General features: G+C 41.3%; 1 protein-coding gene across 4 annotated transcripts in view; it reads right to left on the bottom strand.

The window, feature by feature from the left end:
* PLPPR1 (phospholipid phosphatase related 1) overlaps nucleotides 1–15133 on the bottom strand; it is a 136243-nt gene that overhangs the window by 72995 nt on the left and 48115 nt on the right. For all 4 annotated transcript variants that reach the window (XM_055699620.1, XM_055699619.1, XM_055699617.1 and 1 more), the window contains one exon: nucleotides 2193–2301. Coding sequence is in view for 3 of the 4 variants with exons in the window: in XM_055699619.1 (XP_055555594.1) it covers nucleotides 2193–2255 (63 nt within the window). In the remaining variant the exon portion in view is untranslated. The remainder of the gene's footprint in view (nucleotides 1–2192; nucleotides 2302–15133) is intronic.

Here is a 15133-nt window from a genome sequence, read left to right as displayed (position 1 = left end):
GGTAGCTCATCTGAAAAGCTCTTAATTTAGTCTCAGAAGCGTGGCAGTAGGAAAAGAAAAACACCATCAGTGTGCCTTAAGATTTACATGGACTTTTCAGACCAAATAGCTACTATCAATCATATCTGCATTCCCAGCAGGAAATTAAGACTTCCTGTTGTTTAATGCTACAATACTTGACATAAGTCTATGAATTTGTAGTTTCAATATTGTTATATTAAAAATCTATACTGTGGGGGAAGAAATACATGTTTTCATCAAATGTAGCAGAAAGAATATCTTTTCAGACACTACTTCACTGTGTTGGATTTTTAATTTAAAATTGTGTTTTAATCAGCAAGGCAAGTATATGAAAGGACAAGGAAAGTACACTTACAGGGCAAAAAATTATTTTCTCTTCCTCCTGTAAAAAGATTTATTCTTATATTCATGCCAGTCGTGTCTAGAGAAAAGACAATTTATATCTCTATCACAGGCTGCCAACCAGGCTCATCATTCATACATTTAGAGGACTAAAAATCTTCAGAGCTGCTTGTTCAAGCAATAAATTTGAGACATCTCGTTGCTGATGGTGTTTACTTGGTTTCTTCTGAGCTTATTGCTTCCCCACCCCCCCCATATTTAACCTTTCTTTCTCTAGATGACGGGATGAAGTAGTGACCCATTGTCCCAGTCAGAACAGCCCCTCAGTTTCCCCAGAAAGCTGGACATTATTTCACTGACAAATCCCTGTGAAGCACTGCAAGACTCAGCCACCTTCTCACACTGGTGCCTGCCACAGCTGCAGCTGCGACGGCCCTTTGCCAAGTTTTACCAGTGGTTTCATCATGCTTTTCCTCTGTTCTTATCTTCCAACCAGATTCCTCCTGCAAGGAAGGCTCATTCATGTCAGAAGGAAAACTACTACTTACATTAGATAAAGGACCCAGAGATCATCCGACTGTGTTTTTGGGGGCTAAGCTGGTAGTACAGAAAGTAAGGAGGGCATATAAGGGTACTGTACCTCCTGGCTGGCAAAGACGCTATGAGGAGGGGACTCCAGGTAAGTAAGGGTTAGAGAGGTGATGGATGCCACTGCATGCTTTCCCATGTCCCTGAGGAAAGGTCAGTGCTCAGGAAGTCTGCAAAGCGACCATTCACAGTGCCTGTTACACCTGATGCTGCAGAACCTTTCCAAGATTTCGGTGGAAATGGGAGAAGTCTTACACAATACCCGGCATTACAATTAATCTTCTGACTGTTCTTAGTGCTTGTTTTGTGGAAGAGCACAAGTTGCCTCATAATTTGGGCCAAAGAACAAGTGTTGCATCCAAGCTACATACGACAGGTGGCTCTGAAGACAATCAGTCACAGGCAGTTATCTCTTTTTCACCATCTAAATCTGATGGAAGCTTTCATCCTCCTAGGAAATCTGGAGTTGCCCCTCTTATCGAGAAAACCATCCCAGCCTTATAAGCACCAATTGAACAACCATTGATTTGGATAACGATTTTGGTCAGTCTAGCAGCAGCGTTAGGCTAAGTAAAAGAAGCACCACAAAAAAGCAATTTGTACAGAGTAAAATAATAAGGCAATTAAAAAAATCACATCTATCCTTAATAAAGACATAAGGCCATACTGCACTGTGGGAACAACCACCCCTGTAACTTCACTGCTAGTCAATTCACAGCCCCTGTGCTAGCCAAGCTCCTTCATAACACTTAAAGGATAGGCATGCCTCACGTAAATTTTATGTCTTATCTGAACTGAAATCAGAACTGAGTGTTGCTTCCTAAGCCTATGAGCTATGAGATTGTGAGATCAGATGTTTCCTTAAACAAAGCCTGGTCTTGGTGCAGCAGCAAGATGGATACAGGTCTGAGGAAAAAATGAGAAGATGAGGAATCACCTGCTGATAACCTGCACCTGCAGCTACTGCCCATTATCTGCCAAATACCACAGGACTAGCTGGCAAAGTGGGTAGAGGCAAGCCTTGAAAACACAGTACTTCCTTGTTCTTGTACCTAAGGTCTGGCTAACTCATGCAGGACTGTGTTCAGGGGGCCTTGACAGCACTGACTATGAAGATGGATATTTGTGTTATCAAGAAAGAAAGCATTCTTCCTCACAAACAAAACGGCCAATGAATGACTTAACGCCTGCAGGGAAGAGCTGCCTTCTATGTAGGCTTGGCAACTGAATGATGCACTCACCTCAACAAAGATGAAGCAAGGGATGATGGAATAACTTCTCTGGGTATTGTTTCCTAAAGCCATTTCTTGTCACACTTCTTGAGGAGGCACTGTTCAAAACTTTAATATCCTGAAAAAGACAAAGGTATTTCAGTATGTTTCACCTTTTTGCAAAATCCACTTTTAGCACAATAAGGTTTACAACATGGAGCACTGACATACTGGACCAGAGATACAGGCTAAAAAGGACATCAGTGTCCAACTTGTGGTCATACAAAATAACCTGAGAAGGCAGTCCCTTTGCAGCACAAAAGCAGGAGACAGACACAGTTTACAGAGCAAAGAGCAGTAAGGAATACAACTGTTTTCCTTAATTACAATCCACTTCCAAGCAAAGATTGTAAAAATATAATTTTCAGCCCACTGTCCTGCCTACAGTGTGTTTTCATCAAGAGGCTTTGGTAATTGACTTGTGAACTTGTATTTTAAAAGACAGACTTAACAGTCCATTACTTGTACGCATGATCGAAATATTTATCTGCATGGAGTATAACCCATTCAAGATGACAGTATGTCTTATGCACAAAAAACCCTAATAAGGAAATACTAGAAGAATGCAATGACGGGCAAGGCCGTTGCTGTAGAGCCTTTCTAGCCTGCTATAAATTCATTATCATTACCATCATTAACCCACAAAGCCATACCTACTTAGCATTTCTTCAGGCTACTGGCTATTCTAATTAGCATAACCTTATAACAGTTTGTGCTAAAACACTTAAATCTCTTTACAGCACAAGAAGTAGAAAAGGAGAGAAAAGAAGACTAACATGGAGAATTTTTACAGAGAGTGCATTTGCTTTTCTTCATGCATGAGGTAACATCAAGAAGCTAAGTCTAGCTTAAATAATTTTAGAAAGAGAAACTGGCTAGCAGGGAAGGGGGGAGCTGGAAAAGAAGCGTGTAGCTCAGAGCTGCCAGGTGGATGCTTGCACAGAGCAAGAGACACAGAAAAGAATGGAAATCCTTTGCTACCAATTTTAACATAAGCACATTAAGCAAGAGCACAGATTTAGATGGGCCCAACCTCACTTCCAACACACACAGAAACCCTGCCTGATTACCCCTGCTGATCATAAGCATCTCCACAGGCCAGGGCCAGGGGGGAAGAAGAAGGTGAAAGCTGGCGTATTTTCCAGAGGATGCTTTGCACAACATCTTCTCCTGGCTCTCTGACCTCATTGGCATCTGGGTGGCAATTCAGGTCTTGGCATATGGAGCCTGTGAAGTTCATGAAGGGGTCAGTGCTTTCTCACCAGCTCTCAGCAGTGTTACTGCAAGAAATACTATCATCAGAGCACCGAGTTCAGCAGGGGTTACGAAGCCTGAGTGAGGAGCTGGATCAGCTGCCAGTGCTTGCCACCTGCACCATGATGCAGGCTCTTGTCTTGCCACCTGTGAACTACTTAATGTATTTCTTATGTCAGCTCATCACAATTTGACCCAGAGCTATAAAACACAAAATATGTATGATGGTTTTGGTAGTATGGTTCTATGCACAGCACAGCCATAGTGACTCCAGTGAAGCCACGTCCTGTGTCAGAACGGCTTCTGAACTATTAACCATTGAAAAATGCAGTTCCAGATAAAAAAAAAATATTCTGGAAATGTTACCTGTAACATACTTCAGACACTCTCATTCTACACTGTATCCCAGTTCTGAAATACAGATATTCTGGATTTTCAAAATGCCTGTTTTTCCAAACGTACTTCAACATTACTTAGGCGATAAAATTGGTTTTATCTCAGAGGTTAACGTCACTGTTTAACAAAAGACAATGTAATCCAACCCCATTTGGACTGCAGAAAAAATTTCCAAACATTCATTTTTTAAACAACCCTTTCCATAACACCAGCTCTTGTGCCACGTTTCTCTCCCTTTAACTTGGCAAACACATGGGGCCTGGTAGAATAGTAGGTTAAAGAGTTCCAGGAGCTTACAGAGCATTACTGCATAAAACTCTTTTTGTATCCTGGAGATACACTGTCAGCAACTTTTTTGGAAATCTTGTTTTTCAAATGGCTTAGTGCAAAGATGTTGTCATGGATGCCTTGTCGATCAAGCTTAGAAATAACCAAAACTTTCCATAACACTGTCCTGTAACTTCAAGCCATGCCTTCAGTCCCAACTGCTGTGACTGCTGTGTGTTCCTAACCAAAGCAGAGGGCTGGAAGGCAACCCAAGGATTTAAGAAATGTTCTCAACAGATGACTGAAAGCAACGGCACAGGCTAGCAAAGAAGCTGATGGTTCTTAGCAGTCGTATAAAATTGCCTAATTTAATGCTAGGGGACTCCTGATGTCATAAAAATGTATCACTGTTTCTGTCCTTTTAAGTTTATTGTGCAAAAACCTGCATTGCCTATAGGAAAGCATTTTACATGTCAGCTTGTCTCCTATGTGATGACACATTTGTGTCAGACATAAGTAGTAAGAGACCACACAGTTGCTGGATCAGGCCAGCTAGTTCCCAGATTGTGGGAAAACTCTCAGCTAGCCTGCGCTTCTCTTAGCAGGTCTTTTCATCAGCTCACTCACAGAAGAGGAAAGGGGAGGAACAGTGTTGACTTGGTGGGAGCACTATCTTTTGTCTCTCTCCAGCTGGCAATGAGTCCTCTAGAGAAAGACAGCAAAGCACTGATTACAGCATTCCCTAGATGCTTCAATCTGCAGAGCAGTCAGAGAGAACCCACTTTTGCCCAAAGAACTGGAGAATTACAGTAAGATGTAAAACAAGTGTCTAGTGACAGTCCTGTTTTATAGTCTATGAAGATTTCTTCCCACTGAAAAATTTTCACAGCACAAAACCTCTGACCAAAGCAACAGGAAATAACAGCTATAATATCAACATCTGGTATTGCCTTCTCCTTTTTTTTAATTTTTATCAATTTGACTCAATTGTTAAGGGACTCATCTAAGCAAAACCATAAGCAGATTTTTAGATCCCACTAGCTCTGACCTTTTAAGGCCTGGTATGTGAGGACTGACTGCATGAGAGTAGAATTGGTCAAACCTATTCTAACTCATTAGGGACCACTGCAGAGGAGATATTCATAATCTGGATCCCTGCTATTATGAGGTGCTTCTACTCTTCAAACATTATATATAATTGTATAATACAACATTTGTGAATTAATTAACATTATTTAGTTCTCATCTTGCTCAATTTACCCCATATGCATTTTCAGAAAACCCCTGATCTACAATGTAGGAGGTCATTGTCTGAAATCTCCTGGGAGAACAAGTGGAGGCATAGAATATATGTAAGTGACTTGAAAATTAACTGAAAAGGAGAGCAAAGAAAAAAAGGATTCAAGCTGAAGATATTTTCTTGCCACAGGGATCTGTCCAGGGGAAAAGAGAAGAATGAGACCCAAGAGTAGGGAAAATAAAAATGTTCTAAAAAAGGTATTTTCTTACAGGTTACTAACCAGCAGAATAATTTCTAAAAGCCCCATTCAGGTATATTCTAAAGCTTTTTATGGGAACACATGACAGACAGCAAAAAGGACGTATCTAGGACAAACTAGCATTTGCTGAGCCTTCATAATATGAGCTCCTGCAGCACATACAGTACAGCTGATCATTGTTCTGTGTAATCACTGCTCAAACCAAGTAATTGCTGGTCCATTCCTCAGGAGATAGTGGTCACCCTTATGTTTTTTAAGCTATGTCCTGCCTAGGAAGATAAACGTTATGGCTTTATATATTGCTACAGTAGATATCTGGGCACCTGTGGAAAATACTAAAATAAAAAATGCAGAAAAGGTAACAGGCAACATTTATCATAGTTTTCAGCTTATGTTTTGTTTAATCAAAACCAATGCATGTTTCTTTTGCCACTAGCTCAGAGACGGCCAGCCTGAAATATAGTAACTACTGCACAGACAGAGAGAGCAGCATAGCCATGGCACACGTGGCACACCACTGCAGAATCCCAAATCTGCTCAGACCAGAGTTGAGGAGGGCAACCACTGATCATTTGGTAGCAGGATGTGATGCAAGCACAAAAAAATGGATCTGATTTCCTGTCCATCTTTAGACAGTTTCATCATCTTTTCAGCAGCAGCTACCATTCTCTTTCAAAATAAAATGTAAATGTCTTATTAGAAGGAACACAACTCTGTTTCCATCACAATGTAAAAGATACTTAAAATGCAAACATTTCCCCATTTGTAAATCAGTTTAACCTTGCACTAACAATTTGCAACCCTCTGTCGGCAACTGGCTTCAAATTATAAAGGTCTTTATTCTCATTAAAATAACAATTCTGTTTACAAGTTAAAAAAAAAAAAAGTCACTAAAACCTCCGCACCAGTCCATCAAGGATCAGTTTGCCCAACTGAAACACATAATCATGTATGTCAAACCTCCATTCAGTTAAGAGAACAAATGCAAAGTAACGCCGTTGCTGAAGATGATTATCCAAGCTTTTCCAGAGAACCGTATCATTATAAACATTATTTACTACACTAGCTCTTAGAGCTCTTATAAAGCAGAGTCCTCTGTTTCCTGGGGGCGAAACAGCCAGGAGGAGTTGAAGCAATTTGCCAGACATCACACAATGACTCAATGTCTAGGCTGAAGAAAGACATATTATTCTCAGACTCCTGTCTAGTGCTCCATCCACTTGACTATACAGTATCTACACTTCAAATGTACTTGCTAATTTCTGCACTAGAACTATTCCATTCTCATTTAAGTAGTACAGGTTTCCCTTAGCTTGCTACTGAAGCTGAACTGAGTTTTCCTACTGAAACCATAACAGAATGCACAAGCAATGATCAAACACACACCAAGATGCAACGGCCTTGCATCCTCTTTATGCAACCCCTGACATGTCCAAAGGCACCTCATCAACCCAGTGCAACCCTGGCATGAACATATGTGTAATTTTGAACAGGTTGCAACAGGATAATAAAGGGTTAAAATGTATTTCCCAAAACTCTTTTCCACATAAACCTAACCAATGCATACAAAAGAGTCTAAGGAATCAAAGATAAGAGTTTCCTGCAAAAGGCAGTCAAAGCTATTTAATGTTTTCCTAGCTAAAATACAGATATTTTGTGTTTTCAAAGCAATCAGAAACACTGAGAGCTGGCATGAATCATTTCAAAAGCCAAACAGTATGAGGAAAAATACAAATGACATTGTAGCATAAAGACCCGTTTGTAATTTAGCTTATCTGCCTTGCATGCAAACATAAACAGACTGTTCGCTTGGTGTTATTGCATAAAAATAGTTAAACTAATAAAATAGCACCACGTCTGCAACAATTAGAAGGTACCACACAACTGGCAATCAGTTTGCTATCTCAAAGAGCCAGAACACACTGGTTTTGATCTGCAAATGAGAAAGTTTCCTTTGGAACAGGTTGCACGGAAAAGTGCCTACATGCAATGGAGCTTGGGCAAGAGGGAAGACCCTCACTTAGCTCTGGTTTCCCATCACTGAAGAATCCTTCTGCCTATCCACCATGAACTAAGAGCCAAAGAGCCACCAACACCATGGCCACCAGACCAGTAACACGGTGTCTGACTGATGACATTGTATGCCCAAACCCTGACTAACATGTTTTGAATTGTACTTGATTTTTAGTTAACTGAGAAATTGCCTAGTAGCAATTACCTAGTCCTACTATAGCGACAGTTGATCTCAAAGGTCTTTTCCAACCTAAATGATTCTATGACCATAAACAAATGTGTGTTCTCAGTTTCAAGACTTAGCTGGTGGTTGTCTCCCAGAGCAATCCCTTATCAGCAGCACGACCTTCCAACAACACTCAAAGAGGAGCTGAACAGATGAAGCAAGAGCTCAGTTTACTGGATTGGGACCTCAGCACTGAATAAAATTTATTATAAACTTTCTTAACAGCATAAATGTCTGGTTTGTATTTAAGCTATGGCCATTCAAAGAAATCGGCCTGTCAGTGAAAGCACTTCTCATACATGTTTCCACAAACTCAATGACAGGAATCTAATTACATATCACCAATGATCCCTAGTAAAATAACAGAAACCTGCCACCGAAACACAAAACAAACCTACACATGTTCACCATCACAAAAAACAATTCAGCAGCATTTGAGTATTAATCTGGAAAAACACTTTCTCTGATGAGAGTTCTGACCTTGTTCTGCTAGTTGAGGTCACGTTTTATCATTTCTGCACTCATACTAGCAAACCATTTTATGGCGAACAATGATACCTAAGAAATGTCATTCCTAGCATATCTGAAATCACGAGTCTTGGTACAAAACCCTCCTTGTCATGGAGAAAGCTCCATGAATAACTATCTGGAGTCCTAAATTACCAATCTCTTAAAAATGTGTAGCTGAATCTCTGGTGGCAAAGCAGGGTTTGATCCACAGAAGAAAGTGATGCCAGAGATTTTTAGAATTTTGTTAGGGATGTTTTCCTTTGCTGCTAGCTTCCCGTGGAAAATCATTCTGTGTGTGAATGAAAAGCAGCAGTATAAAATCTATAGACAGGCAGACTGATAAGGGATCAGCACCACTCACATCTTCAAGGGAGTTCAAGTGTTATGTCAGTATGGCAGAGGCCTCGTAACAACTTCTCACTGCAGGGAGGCAAGTGAAATCCCAATGCCACAGCTGCTAGCAACAAAATTTACATGATGCTACTTGGCCAGAATATCACAGATGTCGTCTAAGAAGAACCCAAAACATGACTGTGTAAATAGCAGGTGTATGCACCTTAACATCCAGGAAGACAAACAAAATGGCCACAAGCCTTATTTTGAACTATCTCACACCTGCAAACCTTTCCTTATCCTGCAGGTCTGAAAAGGTCATCATGGTTGATCTGTTTCATTTCACAAGGCATTGAATTCCTTGCAAAAATGTTCAGTACGTCAGCATCAACACTCAAGAGTTGCTTTGAATGATACCCACTAAAATGCAGTGTTACATTAGTAAAACCGTATCCAAAATCATATGTATAAAAAGTTTAACCCACTGCAGCTGATAACGCTTCTTTCTTTCTTCCAAAAGGATTAGAAGTGCATGATAAATGAAGAAGGAATCTGATAATGAGATTCATTAGGAAATGCTTAAAAAAAAGTAACAAGCGGTCTCTGCAACAAAAACCAAACCACTGAATGTATCCGTGCAATTAACAAGACTGATCCGGCTCCTAATTTTCATTTAACTCAAAAAACCCAATTGTTCTAGCTCTCATTTCATTCCTTCAAACTTTAAAGCAAATCTAAATGAAATAGTCATGCGTTATCTTGGGCAGAAAAAAAGAAATACTATTTCTGGCCTTCACCCATCCACTTGAAGGCATGTCATCTCGATTTAGGCTAACTAATTTGCCTTGTGAGCTTCTCTGAACAAATGCAAAAGGCAAATGGTCATTTCTTTCACTTAAGGACATTTATAGCAATAAACTGGCAGGTAAGTATGACCTCCCTGATATTTGGGATACTATCATGAAGGGCTTGTGACAGAATTTCACCCTTTGCAACCAATTCCATTGCATTTGGTGCCTCTCCAGTGCAAAGCACTGACAGGCACTGAGGAAACTCTGGACAGTTTCAACAGGAAAAAAACAGAGCAGCCTTCTCCTCAGGCCCTTACCACAGTTAAGTGGTGGAAAAGGAGGAAGGCATTGGAGACAAAGAAGAAAACAACAGGAAACCTCAAGTTTTGTAACACCAGGTTGTGAGATACAACAAAGGGTAACAATGCAACAGTGCAGAGGAGAGGAAAACTGGATGAGCTACAGAAAAACTGCTATGGAATGGAGGGCAAACAAGGAAGAGACCGTAAGTTTTACCTGTGATGGGAACCATAAGACTGAAGATTTTGTGTACTCTAATAAAGGAACATCAAAACAATAGATTCTAGAAAACAACTCTTCTTTCCCCTCAGAGTTTTGCAGAAGGGATTTTATTATTAATTAATTTTATTTTAAGATTATTGAAATAACTAGTTCTATTATACGACAAAAATAGTCTGAAGAATTTTCCTTATTCCGATGAAGATTTGTACTTTACTCCAGAACACTGCTAGTGCTGTTTTGTGTCATCAAGAAGAAAAAGTAATGGTTCTTTATTTGTAATACAGTTTCACAGCTGTGCACTAAAAGAATATTTGCAATCCAAATACTAAAAACATATCTCAAAAATACATGTCACATGGCCTTTTTGTATGCCATCCCTGCTGAGCCTAAGTCCAAGTAAGCTGCTGATTCATGCATTCGAGTGCCATCACTGAGTTATGCCCTTTTTACTTTCAGGAGGAACGAGCAGTTACGCTCTCACCTTAACTGGCCAGCAGGAATTTCCTTGATGCCATGCGTGGCTTGCACTGGAACAGACCTAATGCAATCAGTCCCAGCACCAATCTGCCCCTCTCCCTGCTACCTGGCACTGCTTCCTGCCAGTTCCCAAGGGTGTACAACCAATCCAGCTGACACACATGAAGGAAAGTCTGCTGGATGCTCTGAGTGATAACTGAACTGAGAAAAAATGAATGGCCTTTTCACACCTCTCCCTTGTTAAGCAAGCAATGGCATATCTTTCTCCTTTATTTGAAGGAAGAGGCTTGTGCAAAGTGCCAGCTACTATCAGGCTTCAGATGGAGAGCTCCCAGAAAATTTCCAGACCCCTCTCCTCCCACTTCCCCACTTCCCTGCTACGACAGCTTAGGAAGCCAACACTATTGGACAGTGTTCATACAAGTCATAGGGTGAAGATAAAACAGTGGGAATACTGAGATGAGCATGGGAATGACCAGAGTACAGCTATGTATTGTCTACTGAAGGGCGGAAATTCGGGTGAGTAATGTTTCTGTTTCTTTCTTTTTTTTTTTTTTTAGGAGATGAATGATGCATTGAAAGTATCAACTCAAAATCACACTGAGCTAACAGTAAAAAGTAAGCATCTAATAGGCACAATCCCATGAATTTCACACAATAAAAAAATGCAATCGTTTTGTCTCCTCAGGGCCAAGCGAGCAAAACTATGTGAGTATTGAATGCAGGCTGTAATATTATGACAGTAAACAAGCAACTGCCTCCCCACACTGTAGCCTTTGGTGATGAGATCAAGAGACACAACCTTTTGTTCCTCTGATACCTATTCATATTGGCAGCAGAGCTGCCAGAGATACAAAAGGACTGCAAAGAATCCCACTTCTGCAAAACTGTCAGCAAGCTGAATCTTATATAGAATTTTTATCTATTCACCTAGTTTATAAAAATCACATTCACCTTCATCCCTTGCAAAGTCAGAGTACAAAGGATTTCTAGAATACTTCTTTATTCTCTCATACAAAACCACTATGGGAAAAGCTCTCCAAAACAGAAAGAAAGAAAAAAAAAATCAGCAAAAAGAAAAGGAAGGGAGTGGATTTCAGGATCCTGCATGGAAGAAGTAGGGCTGCAGCCTTGAAATTCAGAAGAGCTAACTTTGGCTTCTTCAAGGACCTACTTGGAGGAATCCCATGGATTAGGTCTCTGGAAGGCAGGGGGTTCAAGAGAGCTGGCTAATGTTCAAACATGACTTGCTCCAAGCTCCAGATTGGTGCAGCCCTCTGAGTTAGAAATCAAGCAGAGGGGGCAGGAGGCCTGCGTGCATGTGCAAGGAGCTCCTAGCAAAATTCAATCAGAAGAAGGAAGTTTACAGAACGTAGGAAAAGGGACAGGCTGCTTGGGAGCAACAGAGGAACGCTGTCAGAACGTGGAGAGACGTGATGAGGAAGCCTAAGGTCCATCACCAATCAGATCTGGCAAGGGATGTCAAGGACAACAAGAAGGACTTCTTCCAGTACATCAGTAGCAAAAGAATGACTAGGGAAAATGGGGGCCCGCTGCTGAATGAGGTGGGTGCCCTGGTGACAAAGGATACAGAGCAGGCAGCGTTCCTAACTGCCTCCTTTGCCTCAGTCTTCAGTGCCAAGGCCAGCTCTCCGGCATGCCAGGCCCTGGAAGCAAGAGAGGAGGTCTGGAGAAAGGAAGACTTCCCCTTGGCCAAGGAGGATGGGGTTAGAGAACGTGTAGGCAAACCTGACACCCACAAACCCACGGGCCCCAATGGGGTGCACCCTCAAGTGCTTGGGGGAGCTGGCAGATGTTATTGCTAAGCCACTCTCCATCATCTTTGGAAGGTCATGGAGGACAGGAGAGGTGCCTGAGGACTGGAGGGAAGCCACTGTCACTCCAGTCTTCAAACAGGGCAAGAAGGAGGATGCAGGAAACCACAGGTCAGCCAGCCTCACCCCCATCCCTGGAAAGGCAACAGAACGGCTCATCCTGGAGGTCATCTCCAAGCATGGAGAGGAAAAGAAGGTTATCAGGAGTAGTCAACATGGATTCACCAAGGGGAAATCATGCCTGACCAACCAGATAGTCTTCTGTGATGGAATGGCTGGCTGGGTACATGAGGGCAGAGCGGTGGATGTGGTCTACCTTGACCCCAGCAAGGCTTCTGACACTGTCTCGCATAACAACCTCATAGGCAAGCTCAGGCAGTGTGGGTAGGTGAGTGGGCAGCGAGGTGGGCTGAGTCCTGGCTGAAGGGCAGAGCTCACAGGGTTGTGACCAGCGGTGCAGAGTCTGGCTGGAGGCCTATAGCTAGTGGTGTTCCCCAGGGGTCAGCGCTGGGTCCACTCTTGTTCAGCTTACTCATGCGTGACCTGGATGAAGGGACAGAGCACGTTCTCAGCAGGTTTGCGGGTGATACAAAACTGGGAGGAGCGACTGACAGACCAGAAACTGTACTGCCATCCAGCAAGTATAATTCCTACAGGCTAAATACTGTAATTTGTCCACTTCTAAGGACAGCATTGTACCAGAGCTCATGCAGTTTATGTGCTCAGAAACACAACCTGGATGAAAAGTCAAGGATTTGGGAATTTACTGTTAGATTACTTGACATCTTGTCTAATAAAATAACGGTTATTAATCCAGATCTATTTATTACCGTAAAAACAAAAAGAAAAAAAGAAAATTAAGCAAATTAGAACAAAAAGTTTTAAAATTATTTAAGAAAGTTTTACAGACTTTGTAATACCTCTCCCTTCTCAGCGGTGTTATACCCCCCACCTGAGACCTGTGGCTGTTGGCTTTAGACTTGGATGGGAGAGAGGATTGTGGCAATGTTTCCATGTCCTGAGCTTTGCTCTGAGAAGGCATCAGTGCTGATGTTAGGAGCTTTTATTCTTTTTAGTCCAGGATGCAGTTGCACTTATTTTAATACATTTTCTTAACATACTTTACACCTTGCTTGTTCTACACTCTTAGATTCAGACTTCCTATATATGGCATACTGGACATACACTTTCTTTGCTCTCTTTGTTAACACCTAAAAATCAGCTTGGTTCACGCCATGGCTGCATTGTATTAGATACCAATGACTGACCATTGGTGAGTTGGTTGGTTGAAGCTCCATCGGCTCTGGTACCACCTTGTGCTCCCAGTTTTAAAACCTCTGCTATTATCCCATGTGTATTCTCCTCCAGGCTGCCTCTTTATCCCAGGTTCAGACAGTCTATTTTACACAGAAGAGTGACTTGTTAGTTCTACTTATTCGGTAAAGAAATAGATGAAAAATATTCTAAAAATAGGCACTACATTATACAATCGTATAAAAGTAAGCTAAAGCTAAAACTGGTTAGGTAACAGCTACCACTTCATCAGACGATTGCTGTTACAGTTTCAGGCAGGCCAAGACAAGTGCTGACAATGCAGATCTGACAAAACCTCATCCTCATAGAACTAGTTCAGAACTTGGGTTCTCTTACTAGAAAAGGCAGTGTAACATTTGCCTGGCTACAAGACCACAACCCCATCCCCCAGCTTTTGATACGCTGCAAAACATGGGCTTTCGCCTGTGAAACCAGCAAGTCTGTTGCGAACCTTTCCACACAGTTAAGCTCCATATTAGGGCCAAGTAATGGTCATCCTGGAGGCCTATGGTCTTCTCTCCATGACTTTGTCTCATGACACCTATACAGGTCTCAGAGGAGCGCACACAGTGATTGTTTGACTGTTAACCATTTGATTTTTAAAGTAAATACACTCTGCACAAACAACAAAGCTGTTAAGATTACAACTACAGCAAACAAAGCCAAATTCTGAAATTCCTGTTGCTGAGACCAAAATGTTACTTCAAAGAATGTGATGTGATTAAAATCACATATTTTAACAGAGTTTTCACAAGATATATACCTATTATCAGGTAAACTGAATAAGAAAGTTAGCTCACAATATTTTGTGGACACTTATATGCATGAGTGTATAGATGCATATGAATTCATATATGCTCAGATACAACTGAAGCCTACAAACTGCATGACAGATGACGATTGGTAATAAATGGAACAATTTCACAATCAATCTTGGTCAAAATATGATTAACAGTCACTTAAACACTAAAAGCAGATACAAGCATATAAACATGCCCATCCTGCCCTGTGCTGTTTGCTGCCACTCTTCTAAGGACACAGGAACATCATTACCTTGTTTAATAGACCTTCATTGCTGATGCACAGCTCTCACCTCTAAAATACAATTATTTTCATTTTCCTAAATAACCTGATCAGCACTTAAAAAATGAAAAAATCCTTTCCAGCAAATTGGTGTAGCACTGCATATCATAGACAGAGTTTTGCCAAAGAGAGCAAAATAGTTTTTACCATCTGTTATTTTCTGCCCATCTGAGGGCCACTGATCTATATACACTGTGTTGCGGTTTAACCCGGAGGGCAGCTAAACACCCCAGAGCCACCCACTCACACCCTGCTGCCAGCGGGGTCGGGGAGAGAATTGGAAGAAAAAAACCCAGAAGTAAAATTCATGGGTTGAGATTAAAATAGTTTAATAGGACAGAAAACGAAGGGAAAACGATGATGATGATGACAACAATAATACTACACAAAA

Source organism: Falco cherrug, chromosome Z (assembly GCF_023634085.1).
Source record: "Falco cherrug isolate bFalChe1 chromosome Z, bFalChe1.pri, whole genome shotgun sequence".
NCBI lineage: Eukaryota > Metazoa > Chordata > Aves > Falconiformes > Falconidae > Falco > Falco cherrug.
Note: the sequence above shows the minus strand (reverse complement) of the source record. Positions and strands in the feature narration are given on the sequence as shown.